The sequence below is a fragment of the Gekko japonicus genome, unplaced genomic scaffold (assembly GCF_001447785.1).
Source record: "Gekko japonicus isolate JY-2015 unplaced genomic scaffold, Gekko_japonicus_V1.1 scaffold188, whole genome shotgun sequence".
Lineage (NCBI taxonomy): Eukaryota > Metazoa > Chordata > Lepidosauria > Squamata > Gekkonidae > Gekko > Gekko japonicus.
The window spans coordinates 246,093-269,275 of record NW_015163098.1 but is presented as its reverse complement, the minus strand read 5'-3'; the positions used below and the strand labels follow the sequence as shown (position 1 = coordinate 269,275).

Here is a 23,183-nt window from a genome sequence, read left to right as displayed (position 1 = left end):
ATCAGCTCCAGGTGATTGATGTGACGACGAGCGGTGTGTTAGTCCCACATGTCTCCTATGGAGATGTCCATGGAGTGAGCTCCCCATCCCTGCAAGGAAGCGTCTGTGGTGAGCGTAACCTCTGGAGACGGAGGGTGGAAGGGGGCCCCTCGCAGAAGATTGGATGGCTGGGTCCACCATTCCAGGGATTGGCGGTAGGAGGGGTGGATTGTGACATGGAAGTAAGCGTCCTGGAGGTCGAGGGTGGCCATCCAGACGCCCCCTCGGAGCAACGGCAAGATCTGCTGCAGGGACACCATGCGAAAGCGGTGGTAAGTGACGAACCTGTTCAGTTCCCTGAGGTCTAGGATGGGACGAAGACCTCCATCCCCCTTCGGGACTGTGAAATATTGGGAATAGAATCCCGTGTGTTGGAACCGAGATGGAACGGGTTCGATAGCTCCCTTCTGCAGAAGGAGGGACACCTCTTTGAGGAGAGGTGGGGAGGGTGGGGTGAGGACGACTGTAGGTGTTCGGGGTGAACGATCGAATTGGATCCTGTAGCCATGGGTTATGACGGAGAGGACCCACTCGTCCTAAGTGACGTGGCGCCAGGGACGGATGAAGGGAAACAGACGGGTTTGTGCTGACTCGGGGACAGGGAAGTCAAAAGCTCTGCTTGGATGACTTGGCCTGCTTGGAACGAGATGTTTGTTGGGTAGTACCAGCCTTCGTTCTCTGGAAGGAGGACTTTTGGCTGCCAGAATAAGACCTAGGTCTCCATCTGGTGTCCGGAGACTGACGGGACGACGGGACTCTCTGGCAAGAGCGGGACCAAGACCTCGGTTTAGCCGAATGCCGGGATGTAGAGGAGATCCCTAGAGACCGGGAGGCCATAATACTCTTGTCGAGATCCTGCAACGAGGAATCCGTATTGGCATGGAAGAGGCCCAAGCCTTCAAAAGGCATATCCTAGACCAACGAGCGAACGTCGAAGGGGAGAGAAGTCGTTCTCAGCCACGAATGTCGTCTAAGCGCCACTGCTGATGCCATGGTCTTTGAGGAGGCTTCCAGGACATGCGTGGTCATCGACAACTGCTGTTTTAGCGACCACCATGCCTTCTTTCTGGAGCAGTTTTGCAGCATACAGCTTGTCCTCAGGGATATGCACCAAGAGTTCGGACATCTGTTCCCACAAGGTGTACTGATATTGACTCATACAGGCAAGATAGTTTGACGCCTTCACGGCCAACGCTCCCATTGAATAGAAGCGGCGGCCAAAGGCATCCAACTTCTTGCCCTCCCTATCGGAAGGAGCGGAATGTTATTTTTCCGACTTGGACGACGAGGTGACGACTAAGGAGTTTGGTTGTGGAAGGGAGAGGAGGAACTCTGCCGCAGTTCGCTGAATGTGGTACATATGGTCTAACTGTTTTGTAGAGACGGGGCGGACGACGGTTTGTGCCAAGGGGTTTTTGCGGCTTGTAGCAAGACGGATGACATTGGAAGCTCGACGACTGAGGACGTGTCCAGTTGGACGATATCATAGAGATAATCCATAGATTGAGGATCCGTTAGAACAATTGACAATCGCAATGCGTGGGCCATACGTTTTATGAGGTCGGTGTATGACGACAAGTTATCCGACTGGGATATTGGGAGGTTCTGAAACACGTCGGTATTGGGAGACGAATTATCTGGCGACGTTGGGGCTCCGGAAGGCTCGGTATCGGAACCAGATTCCGAAGGCTCTGAAGATTCGGGTTCCCCAGCCGGGGCAGGTTGACGAGGAGATGGAGCAGGCGGCTGGATTGGTGTATGCTCCAAATGTTCCCGAGGAGGAGGTTGGACGGAAGATGTTCCCGACAGTGGAACATTGTCCGGTTGAGGAGGACGAGAGACCGTAGCAGATGGTCTAGATCGCCTCGGAGAACGAGATCTGTGGGAAGATCAACAGGAATATCTGTCCCAGTCAGTGTATCCCGTATGGCCGAGCCAAGGCATAGGAGGATGGTAAGGACCGTACAGGTAACGGAACTGCCTTTCATCCCAAGACATCGGAGGCGGCATATACGACCTCGGGGAGCGGCTCCTCGACCTTGGACGACGTGGGGAAAAATTTGACGGAAGAGCATATGTGCCTCTTCTACAGTCAAAGGCGTCGATATCGACAGACTCAGGCGACAAACGGGGAGACCGATGCTCCGCACTGGACCTTGAGCGTCGATGCCGACGGCCATCAGTGTCGGGCGGCTCTGAGACGATTGAAGCCGACGAGCTCGTTGGACCAGGGGAAGACTCCGCACCCAGCTGGTGACTTACGAGTTCCATTTGGTCGATATCGTACAAGGCTGTCTCCACCTGCCGGTCTGGAGAGTCTAGCACAAGTACCGTAATCTCAGACACGACCTGGTTCACCGGTATCGATGCAATCGGTGTCGAACCAGTCGGTATCGACGGCGTCGATGGTGGCGGAAGGGCTGGAGCTGCTGCCACAGAGTCCTTCTTAGCAGTGGATCTTGAGCGTCGATGCCGACAGCCGTCGGTGTCGGGCGGCTCTGAGACGATCTAAGCTGACAATCTCGTTGGACCAGGGGAAAACTCCGCACCCATCTGGTGACTTACGAGCTCCATTTGGTCGACATCGGACAAGGCTGTCTCCACCTGATGGTCTGGAGAAACCAGCACAAGTACCGTAGTCTCAGACACGACCTGGTTCACCGGTATCGATGCAATCGGTGTCGAACCAGTCGGTATCGACGGCGTCGATGGTGGCGGAAGGGCTGGAGCTGCTGGCACAGAGTCCTTCTTAGCAGGCTTCGCAGCCTTAGCCACCTTCTGCGTCGCCACTGCAGGGTTGGACTTCCTGGCCTTCTTAGCAGGGGTTGACGCTGTGGAAGGAACGTTTGTTACCTTAGGTTTCGACCTCTCGGTATCGGAAAGACTTAACCTTCGACGTCGACGGTCTCAATGCCGATGCGTCGGTAGCGGAAGACATGGCGACGGAGGAAGTGACCGGCGGGTCAGCCATCGGTTGAAGTGCTTTTTCCAAGAGGAAAGCTCTTAAACGTGCCGCTCTGTTCTTCTGAGTTTGGTTTGAAAACTGCGCACAATGTTCACAGGAGTCTGGATTGTGGGTCTCCCCAAGACAGAAAATACAGTACTTATGACCGTCCGGAGGACTCAATTTGCTTCCACAAGTTCGGCAACGATTAAAAAATCCCCACTTCTTCGACTTTTTTGTCTTTTTCTCCATGTCTTCTTCTTCTCCATAGACTGAGGAGGAAAAGACCAACGAGGGGGGGGGGGGCAGCGGCCCGAAGGCCTGAGGCAATTTTACCTCAGACGACAAAAAACAAAAACTCTCCTTTTTTTTGAAAAAACAGAAAGAGAAAGAAAACTGAAGAAAAAACTGAGGCAAAAAACGAGAGCTGATCACTAAAAAGTGACCCAAAAACAGCGATCCGGCCAGACCTCTCGAAGAAAGGTCTGTTCAGTGCAGTGGTAAGGAAAGAACTGGCGGGATGTCCGTGCCTGCCCTTCTGGGCATGCTCACTGGGGCTCCTGAGCATGCTCAGTTGGGCCAGGCACGAAAATCCTTTCAAGAGAGCTTGCTAGGCACCGGCAGATCCAGCGCAGGCGCACTAGATCCCATTGGTGTGAAGCACAGAGATCACGAAGAAGATCACAGAACTATGGAGTACTCTCTGTGTCAAGGTGAGAAGAAAAATGGTAGGCAGGTGATTTATATCTACTCAGGAAGGTGGGGTAGGACAGAGTCATTATCATGTAGGAGTTCCCCAGGCAGTGACATGCTAATGGAGGAGCTTTCCTGAGGAGGTTCTTTTGCATATGTATTGGCTGTTGAAATTCTAATCTTTAGTGCTGTTGGAAGGTCAGTAGTTCAGCAGTTCGAGACCCAGGTTGCCGCATGGTGGAGTAAGCTCCCGTCTCTAGTTCCAGCTCCTGCCAACCTAGCAGTTTGAAAGCAAGAAATTGCAAGTAGATAGATAGGTACCACTTTGGTGGGAAGGTAACAGCGCTCCATGCGCCTTGGTGTTTAGTCATGCCAGCCACATGACCACGGAAACGTCTTCGGACAGCGCTGGCTCTTCGGCTTTGAAACGGAGATGAGCACCGCAACCCTAGAGTCGGATTCAACTGGCTTTCAAGCAAGGGAAACCTTTACCTTTACCTAAGATGTAGAGCATTTTGTGTTTTTCAAGACAGGAAACCATGCCCTATTTATTTTTAAACTCTTCTTTCCTGTTGAAATTATGTTTATGAATTTCAGTGGCTTCCCTGTGTAATCTGACATAATTGGATGTGTTGTCCAGCATTTCAGTGTCTTGGAATAAGATAGTGTCCTGTTTGAGTTAGGCTGTGTTGCCTTCGGCAACATATTTTATTTCTTCCCCTTGGTCTGTGACTAGCCCATCTGTTCTGCTAACCTCCAATCTGGCCTCTGGCCAGGGTTAGGACTGAGACAGCTCTGGTTGATTATTTCTGGTTACACCTTGATGCAGGCAGGATGGCACTACTGATCCTGTTAGATCTGTCCGCTGCCTTTGACACAGTAGAGCATTTGGTCCTGGTCAACCACCTAGCCTCCCTGAGTGTGATGGGTACAGCCTTGAGCTATTTCTCCTCATTCCTCCAGGGTCAGTCCCAAAGGGTAATCATGGCTGGAGAGATTGTCACTGCAGGCCCTAACCTGTGGAGTTCTGCAGGGGTCAATTCTCTCCCGTTATTTAACATCTATATGCACCCTCTAGTAGAGATTGTCAGGTCTGGAGTAGGGTGCCATCAATATGCAGATAACACCCAGCTCTACCTCTTACTTAAGAAGTGACAGGTAGCCAGAATTCCAGTCTTGGACTTCTGCCTGGATGCAGTGGTGGAATGGCTCGGTGAGGGTTGGTTGAAGCTAAATCCATCTAAGACAGAGATTATGTGACTGGGGAAGCCTAGACCACTGGGATGGCCACTTCTACTGATCCCTGATCAGGTCTGTCTTTCTACAGTCAACTTGGGAATATGGCTCAATTCTTTGCTGTCCATGGACAAACGTGTTGTTAGTGACAAAGACTACATTTTACCATCTACACCTGGCTCACCAACTGGCTCCATCTCAGGAGGATCTTGCCATGGTAGTTCACTCGTCACATTGAGACTGGACTACTGCAACACGCTGTATGCAGGGCTACCTCTGAAGATGCTTTGGAAACTCCAAGTGGTCCAGAATGCAGCTTCCAGAAGTATCCCACTCAGCACATGTAACACCTGTCCTATGGCAGCTGCACTGGCTCCCAATTAGTTTCTGATGCCAATGCAGTGTTGCTCCTTACCTTTAAAACCCTAAATAGCCTTGGACCCTCATACCTTCAGAACTGCCTCTCCCAGCATAATCCTCGTCTTCTCCAATCTCCATCTCAGAATTTATTGAAGGTCCCTGGTCCATCTTGTGTCAACAAGGGCGAAGGCCTTCTCAGTAGTGGCCCCTGTCCTGTCGAATCAGCTGCCTGAAGAAGTGCATGCCTTGCAGGACCTCTCTAGGTTCTGCAGGGCATGCAAGGCTGCTCTTTTTCAGGAGGCCTTTGGGTGATTGTGATCCACCATGCAGCTGGTATACTTCAGCTGTGTCTTTACCATCCATACATCCTACTCTGCTTGATAGTGGATAGATTTTAATGGGGATAGATTTTAAACCGTTTTACATTTTCGAGACTATTTACTGTATCTTTGCATGGTTTTAATCAGTATAATTTAAATGCTATTAGCTGCCCCAAGTCCCGTTCATGGGAGAGGAAACAGGATATAAATTTGATAAAATAAATGGCAAGTCTTTGTGTAAGAATCAGTTTCCAGTCCAATACCACTTTAGAGACCAACAAGATTTTCAGGGTATAAGCTTTTGAGAATGAAAACTTCCTTCTCCTGTTTGACAAGAGAGCCATGCAAGCCTCAGTTGGAGGATACATGCAGGACAAAGGAACTGAGTAGAAGAAAAAATGAGAAGACCGCTGTACATGATTTAAATCCTATGATTGCTAGTGTACAAACCCAGAAAAGGTATAATGGAAGATTCAGAGACTCAATTATGTGCTCTTAGCTCTGAAATTATTTTTTAATGTTTAAAAAATTCTAAGCATTTTTATCCAGTCAAGGTACTGGTGGGAACAATGCTATCTTGCCTTATTGGAGCCTAATAAAAGGACCCCTGTGATCTCAATCTGTAAACAATTTTCTTCTGAAGCTGACACCTGTCTTATCTCTAATCCTCCTGCTTTCCTTACTTTGGAACGCCATTTACTGTAAAAGCACCTTCTAGGCATACCTCCTCAAGTTTCCCCCATCACTGATCAGAAGACCTATTTGACTCCACCTGGATTTCCCTTTTCCCCAGGAAAAATAAGATGTTGTTCTTTTACTCTGACCCCTATATCAAGAGCTGCTTTTATTAGACTAACCAATACTCAATTTTAATCTCATCAGAGTACACTTGCTGTCCCCCATCCAACTTCACAAGCTTCCTTCCCTGGATCTCCACTGAATTATTACTTGAATTACCATCTGGATTCCTGTGTAGTTTCCTTGCCAAGCAATCCTTCTTGGAACTCCTAATTTCTAGGTTTGTGTACGTCTGCTAGGATCAGGACATGAACACTTACATGGCTCCACAGATGACATTCTCCACACATAAATGATAGCTAATACCCACTACTGTTTTATTGTCGTCGTCCCCGCCCCAGACTCCATTATTTGAAGTACATGTTACACAAGGTTTGTTTGAGTGTTGGGCCTTGTGTGCAACTGCTGTGGGAATTTCAGCATCTCGTACTGCAATTTACTATAATGTTACTTTGACTGAATGCATTTCTGCTCCCCCTCAGTAAATTATCTATGATTGTTCTGCTTAACTCCAGCCTCCCTTTATTTTAAAGATCTGTTTAGACATGTGTGTGAACTCTTAACACTGGGTATAAAGGGAACTTCACACTATCAAGTTTCCCTTACATCCAGTATTGAAATTAAACTTGCAGCTCCTTTAGAATAGGATTGAGAAGTGGCAGAAGGCTTCTCTCTTATGCTTGGCTTTTTTAGAGTGAATCTGGATCCACATAGGAAGTAGGCCTTATTCTCACAAACACCTGTCTGCCATAAACATTTCTGGTACACACAGTAATAAATATTCTCATAACAAGATAACATACACTTACTTAGAGGTTTGTTCCTATTATATAAAACTTTTTAAATTTCTGTTGAATGGCCCCTTGATAAAAGTACAGTATTGAACATGGGTCCTTTTAAAATTATCCCAGGCACTATCTGACCCTGTCACTGCTAATGTACACTTAAAGTCAGAGTGGCTGTGAGAGATTTTATCTTCTGAATGCTGAGCTAAATGGTCACAAGCAGTCCACTACTTCCTGCAAGCCAAAACCCAACAGGCCTCTGATCACCTCTACTGGCCTACACTGTACAGATGTGCCTCCATCATCACCAAAGTAAAGACCTAACAACAGCACAACCCTAACAAAGGCATGTGGCCTGAGTGTCCCCCCACCATCACTCACAGGGAAGAGCTCCCTTGTGGCAGACAGATGCCCACCTGTCACCCTGTGGCCCACACAACCATCCTTGCTCCAAGCCCCATACACCCTTCCCCCCTAAAAAAAGACAGAGGCCAGGCTTGAATCCACAGCCCCTAAGGCCAGCCTTCTAAGCACTGGGATAGGAAGGCAGATGTAAAGGAGACATGCCAACAGGCACTGGGCATCCCACTCAGCCCAGATGTCACTACCAGCCACATGGGTCTGGGCAAAGAACACTGCAAAGAAATTAATAACTTAGTGGAAAGGCATGAGGATAGCATGGCTAGGGCTCCTGGTTTGATCCCCACATTGGGAAAGGCCATATGCAGACAAAAACTTTGGAGCTGACTTTTCTCCCTGCAAACTGCAAAAGGAGGAACAGGACAGCTCTGCTGATGCACTGCCCTGGACATCCATCATTTTGGTTGAGACACCCCTTCACAAGCCTTCTGTGCCACATCCTTGTGCCCTGAACCCCTACATGCCCACACCACCAACCTGCATGACTGATCAGATGCCAGCAGTGGTGTGCAGGAGTATAAGACCCAGAGACCTGCCCCTCTGCTAGAGAGGACACATCTCCCCTCGTACTACCTATGAACCTGCTTTTCCAGCAAGCTGCACACAGCAGCCAGGAGAGTGCATGTGCAGGAGGGGGACAGCCATGGCAGTCTGTTGCAGCTATATGCAACATGTCTGAAAATGAACTGCATCACATGAAAACTCCTAGGGAACTGCATGTCATCAGTCATTAAGGTGCCACTGTACTTGCATTATATGTCACAGCTAAACAAAACAGTGGTCCAGTAGCCTCTTTGTTGTGTCCGCGGACCGCCACCGGAGGCCAGCACACACTCCTGAGCTTCAGCCGGGAACAACAATAGGGACTAGGATCCTAGTCCCTCCACTGGGGGAACCAATGGGTCCGTGGCGGGAGATTGAACCCCGCCAATGGGATCCAGGGGTGGACCCCTGGTTGTGTATATAGTTGGCCTGCTGGCCGTTGTCTTTTGTTCTTGTTGTGTACCTAATAAAGCGTGCTATGCACTATGTTGTTGTCTGTCGTCCATCCATGCGGCAACCCACTATACAATAATGGCGACGAGGATGGGATTCAGCTGCATCTGAGCCGGGCCATCATGAAGGGCCGAGAGAACGGGAAGCAGCAGCGATTCGATGAGCGATCCAGCCGGCGAGGCCGCTTCTCTCCCACCCGCTCCGACGCGCACAATGGCGACCACTCCAGGGTTTGGGCCGCAGCCGCCCTTCGACATAATCCGTCCGCAAGACTGGCCCGCTTGGGTCAGGGGCGTCAAGTCCGCGCTTGCCTTTTGCGACATCACAGATGACGGTAAGAAAAGGGGATACCTCCTGGCCTCCTGTGGCACCACAGTCATGTCCCTGGCTAAAAGATTGCTGTCCCCAACGGACCTCGACGCATGCACCTTTGAGCAAATTGTCAATGCAGTGCAAAATTACTTCTCGCCCAAACCAATGGAGCTGACCTGCAGGGTGACCTTCTACACCCGCAACCAGCTGGGCCGAGAAACAGCCGTAGAGTTCCTCGAGGAGCTGCGCCATCTCGCCGCAGACTGCAACTTCGGGGCACATCTGGATGACGCCCTCCGGGATCACTTTGTTGCGGGCTTGCGTGAAGCTCCAACGGAAGCTCATGGCAATGGAGAAGGTCGACCTTAAAGGGGCCCTCGCCACCGCAGTCGCGTGGGAAAGGTCGCACGCCGCCCCTGCCACGACCCTACAGGTCGAGTCAGAAGGTCCCGAGGAGCAGGACGTCCATATGGCCTATGGAGGGGCCTGGCAGCGCACCCAAGCACTGCACCGCACCCAAGCGCCGCACCGTAGCACTGGCCGCCAGCATCTCAGCACATCCGCGTGTGCCAGCTGCGGGGAACCGCACGATTGGAAGACCTGCAGGTTCCGCAACGCCGTCTGCCACAACTGCAGCCGCACGGGCCACATCGCGAAGGCCTGCAGCTCCAAGGCAGCTCGCCCGAAAGCTGAGACCTACTTCGAGGAAGACGCCGGCGCCGAGGACCTCTACCTCCTCACCCAAACAGCAGAGAAGGTATTTCAACTCCCCGGCAAGTCGCCCTCCCACAAGTTCATAGCCACCGTCACGATAGAAGGGTCCCCTTGTAAGATGGAGGTGGATTCAGGTTCCACGGCCTCAATAATCTCCGCGGCAACCCTGAAACGCCTATGTCCCAAGGGGGGACCCCGATTACGCCCAGCTCAGATTACGCTCATGGACTTCCAGCGTAACCCGGTGCCAATCAAGGGAGTCGGAACCTTCCGGGTGAAATTCAAGAATTTTAAAAGAAACCTAGACTTGATAGTGGTCGAGGGAGACCTAGTCAGCTTACTGGGGCGGGCCTGGTTCGAACCCCTGGGCATCACAGTAGAGGGGGTACAGGCGCGCTCGACCCTGGACTTCAAAGGGATTTGCCACGAGTTCCCCGCTGTATTTGATGACTCTCTGGGCAGATATACGGGCCCCCCGATGTCCTTGCGGTTAGACCCCTTGGTGGCCCCCATTAGGATGCGTGCCAGGACGGTTCCGTTGTCGGTCAAACCCAAGATCGACGCAGAACTCGACCGCCTTGTCGCTCCTACACCAAATGGTTGGAGATCAGCCCCGTCTCTACAATGTCCACCAGGGCAACCATCCGAGCCCTCCGGAAGATTTTTGCCACCCACGGCCTGCCCAACACCATCGTATCGGACAACGGGACAGCGTTCACGTCCGAGGAATTCCAGCAGTTCCTCTAGGGCAACCTGATCCAGCATATCAGGACGGCACCCTTCCATCCCGTGACCAACGGCCAAGCGGAGTGCATGGTCCGGACTGCGAAAGAGGCCCTCAGTCGCTTAGTGGAGGGAGACTGGGAAGCCCGCGTCGCCCGCTTCCTCCTGGTGCAGCGGACATCCAACCCAGTGAGCGGCCGCTGCCCAGCGGAGCTGTTAATGGGCCGGCGGCCCACGACCCTCCTAGATCGCCTCCACCCCGACAGGGCTCCGGGGAAGCAGACAGACTCTGAACACAGAGAGGCACCGTGCGGGTACTTCCCTGGGGAACCCGTGTTCACCCGCAACTTCAGCAGGGGCCCGGAATGGATCGCGGGCCGCATCATCCGAGCGAAGGGCACCATCATGTATGAGGTGTCCACCGAATGCGGACAGGTCCTGAGGAGGCATATTGACCAGCTCAGGCGGCATATGCTCCCCGATCACCCATTGGAGGTTGAACCGGGACAACGGGCGGTCCCATATGAGACCCCAGCCGATGCTCTGGAGAGGGAGGTGCCCACGCAAGAGCACCCTTTCCGGGACACCCAGCCCCCGGCAACCGCAGGGGAGACTCCGGATCCAGAGGCGGCCGAAGCAGAGGCCCCGGCACCACTTCCGGATCCCAGCCCGGAGGTCAGAACCCCGGGAGCGACAGCTCCGACCCCCAGACGGTCCACTAGGGTACGACGATCCCCATCGTACCTAAAAGACTATGTTACATAGGGGAGGGTCCGGACTATGGGGGGAGGGATGTTGTGTCCGCGGACCGCCACCGGAGGCCAGCACACACTCCTGAGCTTCAGCCGGGAACAACAATAGGGACTAGGATCCTAGTCCCTCCACTGGGGGAACCAATGGGTCCGTGGCGGGAGATTGAAACCCGCCAATGGGATCCAGGGGTGGACCCCTGGTTGTGTATATAGTTGGCCTGCTGGCCGTTGTCTTTTGTTCTTGTTGTGTACCTAATAAAGCGTGCTATGCACTACGTCGTTGTCTGTCGTCCATCCATGTGGCAACCCACTACACAATACTCTTAAAGATTGACAACATCAGTTCCAGCATCAGATTCCCCAAGTCACAGTCACTCAAAGTGGATGAGTGAAGGGGAGCCCGTTCTGGTGAGTCCTATGGAAAACGCAGATGGGGGAGGGGCAGAGAGAAGCATGGTGTGAATGGTCAGGAAGTAAATCTTATCTACTCAATAACAGATGAGGAGGAGTTCTAGATCACTCCAAACTTCGTTGAACAGCAGTAGAGAAATAGTAATAAAGTATCCAGTAAGGCTTTTTTGCATTTGGAAGTGGATCTGGGAAGCCATGGGAAGATGGAGCAGGCCTTCCCTATCACAGCATCCATGCGAATGGTATTAACTTGCTTGATGGATGGCTGCCTTAGTTGGGATGCTTTAGGAGTTGAGCTGCAACCAATGAGATGGCAGAGTAGCAGGATCCACACTCATCACTGCAGCCATCCCATACTGCACAAGGAATGTTATCCTCACAGGTCTCTTCCCTGTTGAATCACTACCTGCAGAACTACCAAAGACACATGCAAGGATGACAAACAGAACAGTAGCCCTGGCCCTGACCACTGCAGCCATGCCAGTGGGGCCCCATTAGGGTCTGTGGTGCCCCCCTGAGGGGATCTCCATTTGTCAGGATAATGCCCCTCAACATGCATGCCACCGCCATCCTAATGACACTTACCCATCCACTGTGTGGGATACATCTCAACTGTATCCACTCCATCTACTTCTGAATAGGGCTCCAATCTTGCAAGGCAAAAGGTGCCATGGTTGCTTAGCTAGCAGCTCCACACAGAGCACAGTGGCGGTAGACATCAGTCACCCACCCCCCAACTCCAGCTGTGCCACTACTCCCACTGGGAAGGGAGGCAATAGGCACCCTGGCAAGGGACTGCACTAGCAGCCTGGTATGGGACTGCCAGCATCCCTACCATCATAGCCATAACTCCTAAGCACTTTCCTGAGAATATGCCCCACCTCATGACTTGGGGCATACTGCTGCAGCTGCCTCAGGCTGCCTCCATATAAGCACACTGCTAGCCTTGGCTGTAGGGGATTGCATTGTTGGGTAGCACGTAGGTTTGGGGAAGACAGGTGCAGACTGCAGAGCCGAGACTGCAGGATCCCCACCCCATGAATCTGTCAGTGCGTGGTTGATCTTTTGGTGTATGTCTTCAGTGTATATCTTCAGAGACAGGGTACCTTTAAGGGTTCTGAAATGAGATACTTTGGTCATACAGCAAAGAAGTTTGCTCTCCCCCTTGGGTGAAATGCTATGCATTCTAAGCAGGCAAGTTAGACCTCATGTGCCACCTATCATATGAGCTAGAGGGTGTTTTCGCTTGGGTTTATTAGTGCGGGGGGGGCACTGCTGGGGAGGGGTGTGACTGGCCACAGCCACAATTAGTATCCTGTACGCTGAGGCTTGGGAGTAGAGCCATGCCTTTTGGAGATCATTTTGCCTTTTCCATTACTTGAGCACCTATGGACTATACTGCCATTTTTGCTGGAATAATTTTATGTTAGTTTTATGACATCCCCAGGCCGGGACAGTTTAGGGAACTAACTTCTGCCATGCCCCCAGAGCCCTCCCTCCCATCAGCACAGAGTTGCAGCAACAATGCTCTTGTGTGGCTCTGTGGTGTTGCCCCACTAATGCCCAGCCAAGGCACAACAGCAACAGGGTTCTACACCAACACTGGTGACAACCCCTGAGCACTCCCCCCCAAGGATTGTGCTGTTAACTGATGAATAATTTAATCAACTTACAGCTATTTTGAAATATCAAAGTTATATCCCTCTTGCAGCATGTGAAATATCTATAATCTTCATAAGCAATAACACAAAAATTAAAGACTAAGTAAGCTGATTCTTTTTACCCTTCACATTCTTTTAAAAAGGCAGAATGTAATACCGCCCTCTATTAAAAGATTGGTGGAAAGTCTTCCTGGCAGAGCAGGAGGTCTAAACTCTTCCCTCTAGAAGCATAGCATACAATAATCCTGTCAGGTTTTTTTTTAAGTTTTTTTTAAGGCTGCCTCCTTCCTTTTTATTACTTGAGAGCTAATAACCCTGCCTGGAGGTTGACTTCCATCCAGGAATGAAGTTCGCTTGGCAGGGAAAGTTGAAAGCTCTTCCCGCGGTCCGATTCACCCAATTTAATGTTTAAGTGCCAGTAAATCATACTGAATTTGGCCGAAGGCTCACCCAAAGCAAAATCTCCCCCTCCCCCCCTTCCCACTTTCTTTCAGTCACATCCCCGTTCCCGGTCCACTGTGCACACCATGTAGAGCATGTTGGATGCCGGAGGACTGACTTGGGAGCGGTGCTTATTGTGGGCATCCACTACCCACTTGATGAAGGTCTTGTTGGTAATACTGGGATATGCCCCCGGCAGCGGCAAAAACGATTTCTGTTCACTCAGGTCTCCAAGAGCGAGCAAGCCCAGCACGGCCCGGAGCCAGAGCCTCATCGTGGCATCCGCGCCCGGGCACCGCCACGACTCACTTGGACTCCGCGTGCGCCAACCGCCACACGCCAACGGCCAAAGCCCGACCCAGCCCCGCCCACCTCTAGATCCCCGCCTCGCGCAGCCGGTTTCCCTCAGAAAACCGCTCAGACGCAGGGACCGCTTTTCCCCCCTCCCCCGACCACTGCTTCAGTATACCTACAATAGGGTTCCCTCTATTTATGACCGCCGCTTACAAAATGCAGCACGTATAAATACAGCTCCCTAGTCTGAAATACACCGGAACCACCTCTCTCAGCCAGAGTGGGTCGGGTCCGGGAGCAGGCGGTTGGGCGTTCCCCATCTCAAGGCAGACAGAAACAGAAGGGGGGGGGGCGGGGAGAGTGCTGCTGCCCCAGCCGTCAGGTGCCCTGTGGCTGGCTAGGCTGAGCAGAGCGCCTAGCGCCACCACCCAATATAGGGGGTGGTGATAGTGCTTGCGGACTCACGCCCCTGGAGGAGAAGACTTGGACTCTACATTACGTCTGCGCAGGAGGGTGGGGGTACCCTGGGCAAGCGCGCACTCAGCCTGCCACACCACACCGCCTCTCGGAGCCGCTTCCTTTTGAAGCCCGCTCTAGAAGTGGCTCAGAGCCCGCGAGGGGGCGCCGTCAAGAACAGGAGGAGGAAGAGAAGCTGGGGGGTTGCCCGCCCTTCCGCTCGCTGCTTCTCTTTCCCCTTCCCCACCGGAGGCTTCTGTGTGTGGCGTGAAGCGCTCTGAAGGAGGAGGAGGAGGAGGAGGAGGAGGGGAGGCGCGGGAGACTGGTGGTTGCCGCGTTTCGGCTGCTCTTCCCGGCCCGTTCCTCGCCGGAGGAGCCCTCTTCCGTTCGTCGTCATGGTGCTGTCCTTCGGGCAGCAGGCGCTGATCTCCGTCGTGCTGGTGTTTTGCGTTTTTGTTGTGATGCCCAGGATGTTTGGTGGAGGAGGCGGCAGGTCCCCGCGTCCTGCCAAGGCCTCCGCCGGCCGCCACGATCCTTATCAGCAGCATCGCCACGGTATAAACGCCCTCTTGCCCTCCGTTCTGGCCCTCCGTTCGGGAGTCCAGGGAGGCCTGGAGCTTCTGGCGAGCTTAGACGTTCCTGTGCTGCTAATAACCCCACCTTGTGGTGTTTTTCTTTCCGACCTTGTCCTTTTACATTTTATTTCAAAATGTATACGTGCATGCATAACTTGAGTTTTGAGGGACAACCCTCGGTGACTCGCGTGTTTACCGCTTAGTGTTTTAGGAGTTGGGTTTGGCGATGATATTATGCTTGGAGGAAGATGTTCCTGAGGAATAGCTGTATCGGTCTGCTCTGTGCGTGTGTTTGTGTTGTAACATTTGATAGGGGTTTTTTCCACCTTCCCACTTATGTATTTCTTCGAGAAGGGCTGATCTCTAGAATTTAGTGATAATTTGCTTAGGAGTATAGCGTGGAATGGTCCTAAAGAAAGAGAAAGAATTGGAGTTCCTTTTGATTCCTGGGTGGTAAAACTCATAGATAATAAAGGTAGGAAAAACTTTAAAATTATACCAACTGGCCTGCTATTGGAAAAGTAACATGAAAAACATTGGAAACTAGCTTTTGATTTTTTGTTTGTTTGTCCAATACCCATCAGGAGAATTAAACATTAAAAATTAAACATTTCCTGCTGACGCTGATTAATTATGACTGATTAAGTAACCAATACTAGCAGAAAGCAACTGGGAGCTTCTTTAGTGTGGCTGAAAAGAATGTTTTGGTGGGTCCTAGGGTATCAGTTAGGTCACTTAGAACTTTTAATATTTTAGTATACTGTCATCTTGTAGAAGCTGTAGATATGACAGACATATCAAGGAAATGGGGATGGATGTGAAACTGAGGTAAAGCCTGTGCCTGTAAATTGTGCATTTTCAAGAGGGTAAACTTCTTGAGCAATGATTGTGGTTCATGAAGTCATGTGAAAATATCCTAGAATTGTCATCCGCTGTGCTCTTGAGAGAGAGAGGAGTGGGTCTCCAGTAATTTTTACATTAATTATTTTTGTGGTTATGAGAGCTTGCTAAGCTAAAATAACTGCTGTATGCACAAAATCTGAGGCTGCAATCACACACAATAAATAATCCACTTTCAATCCACTTTCCAACTGGATTTTACTTTGTGAACTCGCAAAATTCAATTAGAAAATGCATTGAAAGTGGATTATTTAGTGTGTGTGATTGCAGCCTAAGTGTCTTATTCAAGGAAGCCCTTCAGTTTGGGCAAAACTATGTTTTCCCTGTACTTCAAGATGCTGTTGCTGTTACAGTGTGATTCTTATAATGTCATTGAATAGGATTCTAGCAGGGCATTGTGACTGAACAATGTGTTATTGGCACTGAATGAATATGGCCCATAACACCCTTGATAATGAGTGACACCATTGTGTGCCTGCCATGATATGTTTTTGACTGTACCACTCAGCACACACAATAGTTAACGTAGAGTAATTCTTAAGGCAAACTTCAGAGAACCTCCATGTTGGTTTCATGACCATTAACCTGTCTAGACTTTTACTTAACACTATCTGAATGTATCAGTTTTTACCCCCATGAAAGTCCCCTCTGTGCAGGCTAAGCACACACTTTTTTTTTGATGTGCTTTTCTTTACAGAAGGCGATTTCAGCATTTTTAATCTTTCCCTCCCTCATAATTTATTATGTGTATTGAGCTTTCTTTTTGTACTGGGATTTCAGGTCTGCTCTGAAAAAACTAAAATGCTGGTAGGCATATAGTGGCTAAGAAAATGAGCTGTGATCCACCAGGTCTCTGGTTCCTCTCTTTTACCTCTGCCATGAACTCATGAAAGAGGCCTTAGGCACGCGCTAAAGTTTGTGAATAATACTGCTCTGTTTTACAGAGCTTGTTGTACAATAAAGTAATTACAACAAAGTACAGCATGCTTTGAACAGTGAAAATGCTATATATAAATAGCGTGTATTTTTACTATTGTTCTTTAAGCTGCTGCCTCTCTAAACCTTCTTGTTATTTCATTTGAACAGTTTCTGCTGGCTGTTTTTTTCCTGCTCAGTAGATCCAGGTGTCTTAGAATGATCTAAAGCTTTTTCAGCAATGTCCTCAGTCTTTATCTGTTGGACTAGACTGGCTCTAAATTCTAAAAATACTTACTTTGTAGGTGGATCTGAGAGAATGCAGTCCAACATGAATCCAGGAAATTCTGAAAGCAAAACATATCAGAGCATCCAGCAAATGAGGAACGCAATGGAGAAGGAGCCGAAGACTGAGCGAACTAGAGGGAATGGCAAAGACTTTGCTTTAACACTCATGCCCTTGTATGCCGTTGGTGTGGGTGTGTTTGCTTTATACAAATTTTTAAAGGTAAATATTAATTATATTGCTGTTATGAAGACTGTCTACTTACCTGTGTACAGTAGGGGTTTGTTCTGCAATATGCATATTATAACTGCATTATAGTAAGATGACCTGACAGCGCTTGTTTGGAGGAGAAATCTTAAATTTTTCTCATACACTAAAATCTACACTTTTTTTTAAACATTAAGTTTCAGAAGGCATATTCTGTTTTTCTTTTACAAAATTTAAAAGCTCTGAGGGCTGTACCATGTAATACAACATAGTCTTGTTTATCTGCTTTCTAGATCAAACTTGGGATGGCAAATATTTAGACATCAGAGTATTTCTCCTTGACTTTGCAGCCTGTTACCAAAAAGGGTGAAAAATAACATGGTTGCAGTTGTATACGGTTAAATGAGGAGCTGAACTAATGGAGACGATATCAGCAAAGTAGCAAATTGAGTATTGCAGGGATACTTCCTTTTTCAGTGAATAGGGATGAGGCAGGGAGAACCCAAGCTGGAAGTGCTCATAGTTCTCAATGTATAAGATGGATGAAGGCATAAATTTGCTAATTTTAATGCCTACAAATCTGATGTATGTTGAAAGAAAGGCTACCAATCAACTGGATCTTCCTCTAGCAACTAACAATCAAATTGTCAAAGAATGTTTCACAAATCTATATATCTAATAGCCAAGGGTCTCTCTGTGTGTGGATACTTATTTCCGCAGATCTGGGGTAGATGGGGGGGGGGGACATCTTTCAGCATATTTGGGGCAGTCCCCAGGCTTGCAGAAAAATCTAATATGTTGAAAAAAAACTATATGGGGGATACTTAAATTCCCCCAAAAGTACAACAGCCCTTTCTGCTCATGTACATAGAATGGACTTACAGAAGATGAGGAGGGTTCTCTTCTCCTCCCTCTCCTTGGAAAGCGACTGTTTTGAGCACATGACTGCCCTTAGCAACAGCTTTCCTAGCGATGAGGCCTTCGCAGGCTTTTCCACTCTTGGGAAGCGGGGAACAAACAGGGATGGAAAGCATTGGGTGGCTTTGTGTCTGAGCCTGCACTGGCTCGGCCTCCCAGGCCCTGCCACTGATGCCGGGCTCAAAGTTAGGGGAAAATAAGGAGAGGAGAAAGAAGGGGGGGATTGGCTTGGGGGAGAGACAGAAAGGGAAAGATGGGGGTATTTGCTTGGGGGGGGAGATAGAAGGGGGATTGGCTTGCGGGTAGAGAGAGAAAAGAGGGATTGACTTGGTGGAGGGTTGGAAAGAAAAAGAAGGAGGGATTGGCTTGGGAAGAGAAAGAAAGGGGGAGAGGGAAGGAAGCAAAGGTGAGGGAATGCCCCCTCTTCACAAGTTTCTTGCAGGTCCACCCTTGTCTCTTCTAATTTAAGTATATTTTGACTAGAATGTGTATGAAACATTGTGTGTTTAGGTTTTGATGCCATCTCTTTTAAGGCTTTCTTACTGTGTACTGGTGGTTTGTTCATTGGATTGCGAGTTTTGTTCACTAGCTCAGGGATCCTCAACCTTCTTGAGCCTGTGGGCACCTTTAGAATTCTGATGCAGGGTGGTGGGTGCAACCACAAAATGGCTGCCACAAGAGGCAGAACCAGCCACAAAACATCAGGGAGTTAAGTCATGCATAACTCTAACTCTTCAATATTTAGGCAGAAGCTCTTTTTAATAATATGCCTTTTTAAATTATTGTTTACTTTCAATTGTGTAGATAAGATCCTTATACTATGGTGACATCTGCTGCTGAAGCAATTGCATAGCCAATCAGATCTCTAGTGGCGATTCAGAAGCCCTCCTGTCTTGGCCTGAGCCACTTTCTAAAAAGTTTTGGTGGGCACCAATAAAGATGTCAGTGGGTACCTAGGTGCCAATGGGCACCGCATTGAAGACACCTGGCTCCTAATGTGCTTTTATCTCTCTCTCAGAAGAGAGTGAATTTCTGCTCTTGTAGGATGGCTTCTTTTGCATCATATTGACTAAGTCCTGGCTCAGCTAATGCAAACAAGCTGACAATGGATAACAAGCAGCAACAAATAGCTGCAGAATGAAATCAGTATGAACAGTGTACTGCATGGGAATTGCCTTGCAAATGAAGTTACAAAGCTTATTTAAACAAAAACAAATGGCCAGAAGATGTTTCCTCAGGATGTCTATGAGATGAAGCGTATATTTTCAAAAAAATGAAAAGTCGACAAACCAGCATGTAAAGTAAAGACTGTGAAATCAGCCATTGATGCATTTACTCCACTGTTGTCACCTTTTGTCTTTTAAATGGTTGAATGAGTGGCTGTGAGGTGGAACACAGAAGAACTCATTCTGGAGCGCTTAATAAATATGCCAAAACTGCGTGGCCATAAGAGAGTGGGGAGGGATTGTTTGCCTTATAATTTCTAATGGTTTAATTTTTAAAGATTTTAATATGTTTCTCTTCTATCTGACCTTATCTGATTGTGTTGTTTTATTCCAATTTTGCTTGAGCTGGTCTTTTTGAGGTATATATCTTTAACGTGTTCTGGCTGTGGGTCCTATTTTAAATTTAGTTATTAAAAGTAGCCCCGGGCATTTTGGATAATGTCTTTATATAAATTTGGATTTTTAAATTATTGTTTGGATATATGTCTTTGGATATATGTCTTTATATACATTTGTGACAATCAGTGTCTTGCTGCATACAGACATCTTACTGCCAGTGGCAGCCCTAGAAAGTGTAGAATTACTTCTCCATAATACCAGATTGTGTGCTTGATACCCTGCAGCAGAAGCATGACTTGATGGAACGATGTTCTTAACTGGTACTATGAAAAGGTTAATGAGGAAGGGCTCTGCCACTGTGAAAAAGTATCTTGTATAAAGCTGTTCAGCTACACATGAGAGCACACTTAATCTGACTCTTTAGAAGGTAATTATTCTTAGGAAATAGGAGCCATATAACATACATAGCTTTACTAGGCAGGTAAGTTTACAGTCTGGTTACCTTGTGGAAAGCTTGGACTGGTAATTTTTTTGGTTTTTTAATAGATGAAATCTCAAGAAGAAAGTTTATCTACAAGAGAAAAAATTACAGAAGATAAAACAAAAGAAACAGGTAGTAATTAGTGCAAATACGTTCTCACCATCTGGTTTACATGTACTTTTGTTAAATGTATCTTTCATGTTACGTTGATCATAAAGGCGCCACTGGACTCACATACTGCTGCTTCAGACCAACATGGCTACCCACCTGAATTTATTTTGTTAAATGTGTCATAGCTATTAAATATTCCAGTTTGTTAAAGTACTTCAAAAATACTGTGGTCAACTTGGGTACAAAGCAGTATTCTCTGTTAATCTAATTGGAAATCTTGGAATTATTCACTCATGTAGTCTCATGAATTGTCTACAGTGAAGGAACTGGATTTGTTGACATATCTCTTAAAACTTTTTAAAATTTGGAAGTAAATTTGTTTTATAATAAACTGGACAAATGCCAAAGTATTTGCTATTTGGATTGCTTATCCTCTAGATTTTCTTGGGGATTAATTGGCTTAAATTGCTGCACGTGTCATCATAATTACTTTGCAGGCTGTGCTGTATGAGTCGTCTTAGAAGAAAAATCTACACTATTACTGAAAGTGCACTTAAATCACATCTCGTTACGTTAAAAACAAACATTATTTGTCAGATAGTCACTGGCAAAATAAGTGAACATAATATCTAGGCACAAAATGGAAAATAGAATTCTTACGTGTGATAATGTTGTGAATTAATCTCTTTGTACTATCTCATTTCAAATCAGTTGTATATTTCAAGTCAAATCCTGTATCCTTAAACAGAACAGTGGAATTAGTCACCTTTCTTCTGTACTAGTAAAGATGGCTTTTCAACAACCCATCCCTGATTTAGTACAGTTCTAAGCATAGTTAAGGTAACTACCACTGAGTTCAATTAGACTTATTCCCCTGCAAATGTGGGTACGGGCCAAACTAAATGCTCAGGTTTCTAATTAATTGAGTCTGGGTTCCCCACAGCCACACAACAGCTGTGATGGATGACTTTTAAAAAATAAAGGAGAGACCAGCTGGGCTCAGAACACCACCACGGGGGGAGGAAGGGCTCTTGCATTCCCTCCCCCAAGCTGTTTTCCCATGCTGAAACTATTTGGTAGGGGACTTATTTTCCCATTTTGATACTCCACATGCACCTAATACTCTGACTCGAGCAGCCCCCAGAAAAATGTTGGAGGGGGGAAAGGAGCCTTTCCTCCCCTTCCAGTGGCATTCTGAGCCCATTTGGACTCTCCTTTATATCTTAAAAGCCATTCCCCATAGACGCTATGTGGTTGTAGGGAACCTGAGTTGGGTCCAGGAAACCAGCTCTTTGAAAACCCAAATGTCTAGTTTGGCTCTAAGACTATGGCCCAGGAAAGTTTTAACTGTTGTATTACACAATTTTTTAGAAAATAATCTGTACATATTAAAATGTATCTGAATGCTCAAACACAACTCCCCTTTTCATTTGCAACATTGCTTTTCTCAAGTACTCGTTTTCCCTTGCAGAATGCCAGCTTTTGGAGCTAGAGCAACATCTGGCACAGACAGAGAAAATGTTAAATTCTTTATTGACTCAGTTAGATCCACTTTCAAGCTGGTGAGTACATCTAGGAAAACTTAATACTTTGACATATAGTATTATCAACTGCTTTAATATTATGATCATGCGTTTGTGAATGTGAACAGAAGAGCCTCAAATGACATTAATTAGAATGTGAATCACGTGTTCTCCGTATGTAAACTTGGAAAATAATTGGTTTTATTGAAGACGTTTTTGTGTGCACTTGATATTTCTCAGTACACTTTGCCAAGCACCCAGGTGATACACCATCTTACAAGGCTAGACAGAAATAATGCCTAGATGGTAGTATTAGTGCTTTTGCGCCCCGGGGTGGGGGGGTCTTCCACACAGGTTTTTTGCTCCAGTGCTTTTGGGAGAAGATTTTTTTCCTGCTTCCCCACAGCATCGTGGTGTATCTCTAGCCTTTCTGAAACCTACTTTGCTCCAAACTTTTTTGGGAATGATCACAGTAAAGCTGTGATGATTGCTGTGGAGGTGGGTAAATTTGAATTTTCTGGCCCACATGGTGACCATTTTTCCTGATCCTGTCTCCATGCCAGTCTTTTTCTCCCTCATCATCAGGGTGTTTTTTTTTTTTAAAAAAAAATCAGCACTAGAAAATGATTACCATTGTAACAGTAGGTGTAGCATGTTCTCTGAATTCTCAGCTTTCATTTTTTAAAAAGTCTCTAGCTCCTTTTGTGGAAATATAAGGCAAAAAGCATATATTTGCAAGGGGAGAGGCTAGACACGTAAAAAATGAAAGCTGGGAATTCACAGAAACTGCTCCACTTATTTGTACAATGGTATATCAATATAAGGATATTCTTCTGCCAGTTTTTTAATTGCAAGAGCCCTGGTGGCCCGGTGGGGGAGCACTTCTGGAGTCTTGGTACAGGGAAACTGTTGGGAAATACCACAAGGCTGTTGCTGCTTTGATTTATCTGCAACTGCATCAGCAATGGGGAAACCACAAAATCCCATCCCTCTGTGGAAAACAGGCGCCTGGGATTTTTCTAGTCTTGAAGTTTTTACTGTTGAAAAATAAATGACCCCAGTGAGAGTGATTTGACTACTGCATAAATTAGTTTGCTCTGGAGCCACCTTTCCTGAGCGACGGCAAAAATTGAGCCGGGGGACACTGCTGATAACTAAATAAATGACAGAGTAAAGTGTCTATGGGTATATCATAGTCCTTTTTACATGAAGTAGAGCAAAATATTGATGCACACAGCTGCTGTTGCCTAGTTGAACTGCAGCTAGGTTTGTGCCAGATTTTCCAGACAGGATTTGGTTTTTGGTACACTTTGCAATATCTTTGATCCATACTCTTAATCTGAATCC

At 47.7% G+C, this 23,183-nt stretch overlaps 2 protein-coding genes across 2 annotated transcripts in view; one reads left to right on the top strand and one right to left on the bottom strand.

The window, feature by feature from the left end:
* LOC107106491 (glioma pathogenesis-related protein 1-like) overlaps positions 1–13,879 on the bottom strand; it is a 28,650-nt gene extending 14,771 nt beyond the window's left edge. Inside the window, exon 1 of the mRNA XM_015406652.1 lies at positions 13,691–13,879. Within this exon, the coding sequence (XP_015262138.1) occupies positions 13,691–13,879 (189 nt within the window). The remainder of the gene's footprint in view (positions 1–13,690) is intronic.
* Positions 13,880–14,623: 744 nt separating this feature from the next.
* CCDC107 (coiled-coil domain containing 107) overlaps positions 14,624–23,183 on the top strand; it is a 10,868-nt gene continuing 2,308 nt past the window's right edge. Inside the window, exons 1-4 of the mRNA XM_015406672.1 lie at positions 14,624–14,910; positions 17,051–17,253; positions 20,268–20,334; positions 21,785–21,875. Of these exons, the coding sequence (XP_015262158.1) occupies positions 14,751–14,910; positions 17,051–17,253; positions 20,268–20,334; positions 21,785–21,875 (521 nt within the window). The 5' untranslated portion in view covers positions 14,624–14,750. The remainder of the gene's footprint in view (positions 14,911–17,050; positions 17,254–20,267; positions 20,335–21,784; positions 21,876–23,183) is intronic.